Here is a 6,660-nt window from a genome sequence, read left to right as displayed (position 1 = left end):
TCCTTCTTTCAACCCTCCCACAAAATGCCTAACCTGGGACTGTGCGACGGAGAGGGGCAGAAGCCAAGAAACATGATTTAGTGATGGAGAAAGACAGAAGCAAATGAAAAGAGATGGGGGAGAGACAGAAATTCGGCAAAAAGAAACTGGGCCCTGGGAGTCTGAGAGACAATCAGGAGAAAACAAAAGGAAAGAAATGGAGAAAAGACGGGATGAGAGGAAACTGGTGAGATTGAAAAACTGAATGTGACTAGGGAGGCATGGAAGAGGACGGAGGGACCGAAAGAGAAAGGAGACAGAGATGAAGCGGGAGAAGGCTGGGAGCGAGCGGGGACCGACTGCGGCTCTAAACGCCAGACAGGGGGCTGCTCCTTGAATCCCCACGCCCGCCCGTTGGGGCAGGACGCCTGTCACTGCCCACCCTGTCTGGAGGGGTGTGGGAGGCCCAGCAAGGCCACGCTCCTGCTCAGATGGCTTTAGGGAGACAGCAAGGAAAAGACGGTGACAAGGCAGAGGAAAGCACAGGCATGGACCCACACCCTCCGAAACCGAAGGTAGGGGAGACCCGGCAGGAACAGAGCAATCTCCTCTTCTCCCTCCCCCAGTTTGCCTTTACAAAAATAAAAGAATCACCCAGACTTTAAATGGAATTCAATGTTTTAATCATCTTCATTCTGGGGGCGACCAGAGAAGGGAGGATTGGGGTGCAAAAGGGCAGGACTGAGAAGCTGACGCGGAGCGAGGGAGGGTCCCAGCCTCTTTCTTCTGTCCTCAGTTCCCTCCACCCTTCCTGGTTTAAGGAGGCAGAACCTCTGGCATCCCCAATGGACAGCTGAAGAAGCAGAGCTCAAGGAGTCAGGTGCACCCAGGGAAAGAAAACTCCTGGGGCCTCCTGACGAGAGTCAACTCCTTGCTCTCCGCCCAGCTCCTAGAGAAGGCTTGGAAGACCCTGGAACAGCAGTCTCTTGAAGACTTGGACCGTTTGACCTCTGGCTGCAGCTCCCCAGATCGTTACTTCTCACCTTCCCCAGGACATCCCATCCGTCCTTCAAGCCCTCCTGTCAAGCTGCCTTTGAATTGTTTGCTCAAGACACGGCCTCCCCCATACATGGACAGTTTTATGAGGCAGACAGAGATGCTTGTGCATGCCTGAGACCCCCAGCCTCCAACACAGAGCATGGGGGTCTCTGCAGAATGAATAGTTGACACTGGATTCTGGTCTCCAACTTTCCATGGGCCCATAAGTCAATGTCATCCCTTTCCTGTTGAACTCTTGCAAATTTTGTCTGGATTCCCCAGCCGCCCTCCCCAACATATGCTGTCTTCCTCAGTTTACACTTTTTATCCTACACAGGACTCTGAGCCACTCCTGGGCCTAAGGTCCCAGAGCCCAGCATGGCTCAGGCCCGTGAGGGGTGAGCAAGGCGTGTGTTGAACAAACCATCTTTGTAGGCTCTAGTCATCAGAGCGTGCCCCTTCCAGAGGGCCAGGCTATGGACCTGAAAAGACTCCTGATCCCTCCCAGCCTTTCCTCACACAGCAATCCCTCCTGAGAGGCTCTTCCTGCAGTGGGTGCTGGAGAAGGCTGGTACAAGCTCATGAGTGCCAATTGTTCGCATCTCTTCCCAACTCTGAGCTCGGGGACCCCAGGTTGGCAGTTTGAAATTAGCCATGGTGGGAATATTTACACCACAGAAATTGGCAAATGCTACAAAGCAGGGCTCTCCGATCTCCTTGGAGGGTCACCGGCACATCATCACCTTCTTACCCGACTTTCTTTCACCTCTTACCTTGTGAAATCCACCAGGGAAAGCCTCATAGCTTCTGCCTCCCCCACCCAAAAATGAAAGAAGAAACCGGACTGAGGAGGTGGGACCAAAGCACCAAACCCCCAAGAATGTCAAAATGCCTAAATCCTTCTTAAAATTCTCACAGTGCTTATCTCCATCACTGTGGGTAAAACTGTACTCCCCAGAAGCCTTCCTGATGTCAAGTTCTATTGCCCAATCCCACAGTCAAAACTCAAAACAAAAAAAGGGAATGTGTTTGAAATCAGGGGTTGCCTCCAAATCCAATCCTCTCTCCCCCATCTTTTGTGCATTTACAGATGCCTATGCTCTTTGAAACACCCACAACTACCGTTGGTGCACCCCATGCATCTAAACCAAATCCACCAATGTTTGGGTGAAAGTCACCGCTAGAAAATTCTAAAACCATAGGGAAAAAATTAGACATAGAACAGGCAAAGTATCTTCCATTCCCCTACAAAATATGCCAGTTCCCAAGGTCCTAATGAATGAATGAGTGATGAAATGTCTTTAAGAAGAAACTAAGAAAATATATATATAATCAGTCCCCTAAACCTACTATGTAAACCTGATATTTATGAAGTCTGTAGAATTTGCAAATTATTTTATATAACTACATAACTGGCCTAAGGTTTCCTGATGAGATCTCCTAAAGTCTGCTTTGGAATTTCTAGAAGGAGCCCTATCCATATTATAAAGCATCCAAATGAAAAGTTAAGGAATCAGGTCTCCCAACAAGTTTCTCCAAGGGCACAGTGAGTATGCCCTAAAAGTATCCCAAGTCACCCAGAAGTTTTGTTTAATTTCTTCTTGGAGCAAGTTTCCAGCACCAGTTTCTGGAGTTCGGGTCACAACCCATGTTAGATGGTGTTGGGGTTGAGAGAACGAGTAGGACTTGTTGAGCTGTCCCGGGGGAGGAAGGAGCCTTCCCCACAGGAGAAAGGGGTGGACTGTGTTGAGCTAAGCTGAACAGGAAGCCAAAGAAGCCACAACCTTTGAAAGATTCTAGCTCCCCTTGCTTTCTCAAGAATTCCATCCCAGAATCTAAGCTGCAGGGAGGCAGAGTTGGACAAGAAAGGGTCCCATGGCCAGATGGAGAGAAGTGGAGAGTGTCTTCTACAAGATCTGAAACTTCCAGGCACTCTGATCCTTGTAGTCCAGAGGATCCATGGGGTTGTAGGTGAATTTCCAGGTGCCTGTGGGATCCTTGAATTCCAAGCTGTCCACAGGGCTGTAGGTGCCATAGCTCTGGCCTGACAAGGAGGTGGGAGACTGGGCCAGGGAAGATCCCACAGAGGGGCCAGCCAGGGGGCTGAGAGCTGCCGGACCACCCAATTGGGGCACCATTGGAGAAAGGTAGGGATCCAGGCCACTGAAATAGGAGCTTGGAGATGCATAGGCTGAGGGGGACGAGCAGAAAGCAGAGGCTGGGGCATAGGTCATGGCATAGGGGGCTGAGGTCAGAGCAGACCCTGAGGCCACCAACCCAGCCCGCTGGGCTTCAGGCAAAGGGGACTCTGTGGCCGGACTCCAGATGGACATAGTGGCCACTGCTGTGGTTGGGGAGTCTGGGGGGCCATGTAGAGGAGGGCTATAGGAATCTGAAATGCCCAAGGGGTCTGGACAAGCATCTGTGGAGGTTCTAGGGGATGTGCCTGCCTTCCTCTTGGCAGGACGAGCCTTGGTCGATCCCCCTGGGGGCTGCTGCTGCTGTTTCTGCTGCTGCCTCTGCTGTCTACACTTGGCCCTGCGGTTCTTGAACCAAACCTGGGGGGTTAAGAGGGGGGATTTGGGTGGTTATGTGGAGAAGAGACCCAGAAAAGCCCTCGTGGTGCCCAGAAATAATGATGCTCATCAGTGAGAGGCATCAGTGTCACACCTCTCCACCTTGCATCCAATTATGGGGCACTCCAACCAGCCAGTGAGTCAGCCAGCCATCTATCCATCCATCCATCTACCATCCATCTATCTACACATCCATCTATCCATCCATCCTTCCATCCATCCATTCTTCCATCTACCCATCCATCCATTCTTCCATCTACCCATCCATCCATCCATCTACCCATCCATCCATCTACACATCCATCTATCCATCCATTCTTCCACCTACCCATCCATCCTTCCATCCATCCATTCTTCCATCTACCCATCCATCCATCCATCTACCCATCCATCCATCCATCCATCATCCATTCTTCCATCTACTCATCTGTAGCTGTTTGATATTATTGATGAATTCCAAAAAGAAATATTGGATTATGTTTGTAAACTGGTCTTTTCCTCTGGGCATATTAGATTATATTGGATTCACTTGATTAAGTAATCAAATAAACCTCTAGTGCCAGTAGGTGGATGGAGACTTACAGATAAAAGGCAAGGCAAAGGACAGAGTTGGAGGGTTTTTGATGTTGGAGTGTGATGCTGAAGCCTTAAACTGGAGCCCCAGGAAGTAAGCACACAGAGGAAAAAGAAGCCAGCCCCAGGAAGAGAGCAACCCTGAACCCAGAAAGAAGCAAGAACCTAGAAAGGAGGAACCCAGGAAGCCTGAATCCTCGCAGACACCAGCAGCCGTCTTGCTCCAACACATGAAAATAGACTTTGGTGAGGGAAATAACTTGTGCTTTATGGCCTGGTATCTGTAAGCTCCTATCCCAAATAAGTACCCTTTATAAAACCAACCAATTTCTGGTATTTTGCATCAGCACTCTTTTGACTGACTAATACACCATCCATCCATCCATCCATCCATCCATCCATCCATCCATCCATCCATTCTTCCATTTACCCCTCCATCCAACCATCTACTCATCCATCCATCTATCCATCCATCCATCCTTTTGGCCATTCATTCATCCAGTCATACTAACATACATACAATCATCCATCCAATCAATTAATAAATGTGTTAAGCATTTTCTACTACTTTGGGATATATCAGTAGATCTGACATTCTAGTTGAGAGAGACAGATTATAAATAAACAGTATATAGGTAAATAATATAGTATTTTAGGAAGTGATAAAAATTACGAAAGAAACAATTGAGCAGGATAAGTGGAAGCTGTAGGGCTGGTGTGCCCGAAGAAGGTTCAATTATAAATGTGATGGTCAATGTAGCTTTCATTGATTGATAAGGTAGCTCCATTGATTGATAAGCAGAGATTTAAATAAGGTGATGGGGCAAGCCACGTGATTATATGGGGAATAAGAGTTCCAGGTAGAGGGAACAGAGAATGCAAAGATCCTGAGGCAGGAGTACTCTTGGCAAGGATGTTAGAAGAAGATCCAGAGGTCAGTGTGGCTGGAGGGGCATGAGATAGGGTGAGTGTGGTAAGAGAAGAGTTCAGCAAAAAAATGGGGGTTGGGGGCTTTAGGGCACTTTAGAACTTTGGCAGGTACTCTGTGACCCTGTCCTCTTCCATACACCCTGGCTTGCAGGAAGGCCCGTGGAAGTGAGGCAGGACCAGCAGGGGCCTGAGGACCAGAACATCCCACCTGAACCCTGGACTCGGGAAGATTGATCTTCAGAGCCACCTCCTCGCGGGCGTACACATCGGGATACTGGGTCTTGGCGAACAGGGCCTCCAGCTCCTCCAGCTGGCTCCTGGTGAAGGTGGTCCGCTCCCGCCGTTGCTTCCTTGGGGCACCTGGGGTGGGGTCAGGAACAGGGGGCCCTCGGGTGTCCCAGGCTGCCGGCTCTCCATCTCTGCTGGGCAGGGACACCTGGGTGCAGCCCTGAGCCTGGGTGGGGCCCCGAGGATGCTTCCTGGGTGTCCGTCTGCCTGGACCAAAGCTGTCCCTGTACCCTATCTTCCTAGACTGACTCTCCGCCTGGGAAATGGGGGCCTCTTAGCCTGTCGTGTTTCGCCTCATGTCTCTCTCAGAAGGAAGTTAACTCCAGGCCTGGAAAGAGGCATGTGAGCTTGTTTCTCCCTCTCTTCTAAAATTTCTTAAGCAACATTTAGGACATTCGGTTGAAAGGACATCACTGATATTTAACCATTTTTAGCCTAGAAAAATGGCAGTGCTACACAGTTCATCTTAATATATAAAGTAGCTGAGGGATAACGCCACAACTAATGTACTTAGAAATAAAGCAAAAAGAAAGGAACACTGCAAACGCTTGTGAACTCCTCTCGGTCCCCCTCCCTGGTCACTTCCCCCGCCTCACTCCAGAGGGAGCCCCTGCCCTGAATTCCTATGAAGTCCTTGTGCTTTCCAGCATCCCTGAGACGGAGCGCTGCTGGGCACTTGCAGATGAACACATCTGGCTGGTGTTTGACCTTGACGGCCCCCGGAAGTGTTCCTTGCTATCCCAGGACATGAGATCCCAGAGCTCCCCGAGAGAGGGGCAGCCTGGGGTGGGGAGGGGGCTGCACTCACTGGGATAGGACACAGCCTGGTGCATCAGGTCCACGCTGGAGCCGCTCAGCGCCAGGGCGTTGACGGAATAGTGGGGCCCCGGGTTCATATATGCCATCATGGTCCCTGGGGAGGCGGGGTCCAGTCGGCGGGCCTGAGACAGAAGAGAGGTGATTGTCAAACCCTCCCCAGCCAATCACTCGCCACGTGGAGACAGGTAGGCTCAGATTCAAATCCTGCCTCAGGCTCTTCTCAGCTGTGTGTCCTTGGGCAGCTCATCTCAGCTCTCTGAGCCTCAGTTTCCTCCACCATAAAAGGGCCCTCTGGGGAAACGGATGTGGCTCAAGCAGTTGGGCTCCCGTCTACCATATAGGAGGTCCAGGGTTCGATGCCCAGGGCCTCCTATGAAGGCAAGCTGACCCACGCGGCGAGCTAGCCCACACAGAGTGCCGGCCCACGCAGGGGAGTGCCAGCTGACAGGGAGAGCTG

At 50.8% G+C, this 6,660-nt stretch overlaps 1 protein-coding gene across 1 annotated transcript; it reads right to left on the bottom strand.

The window, feature by feature from the left end:
* Window positions 1-2,924: 2,924 nt before the first annotated feature.
* CRX (cone-rod homeobox) lies at window positions 2,925-6,292 on the bottom strand. Its single transcript, XM_004463346.2, has 3 exons — window positions 6,193-6,292; window positions 5,305-5,456; window positions 2,925-3,575 (listed from the first exon to the last, which is right to left on the bottom strand). The coding sequence occupies exons 1-3, from the start codon at window positions 6,290-6,292 to the stop codon at window positions 2,925-2,927; spliced, it is 903 nt and encodes a 300-aa protein (XP_004463403.2).
* Window positions 6,293-6,660: the final 368 nt, after the last annotated feature.

The sequence above is a fragment of the Dasypus novemcinctus genome, chromosome 18, assembly GCF_030445035.2.
Source record: "Dasypus novemcinctus isolate mDasNov1 chromosome 18, mDasNov1.1.hap2, whole genome shotgun sequence".
NCBI classification, from domain to species: domain Eukaryota; kingdom Metazoa; phylum Chordata; class Mammalia; order Cingulata; family Dasypodidae; genus Dasypus; species Dasypus novemcinctus.
The sequence above is the reverse complement of the archived record's forward strand: the minus strand, read 5'-3'. Positions and strand labels throughout refer to the sequence as shown.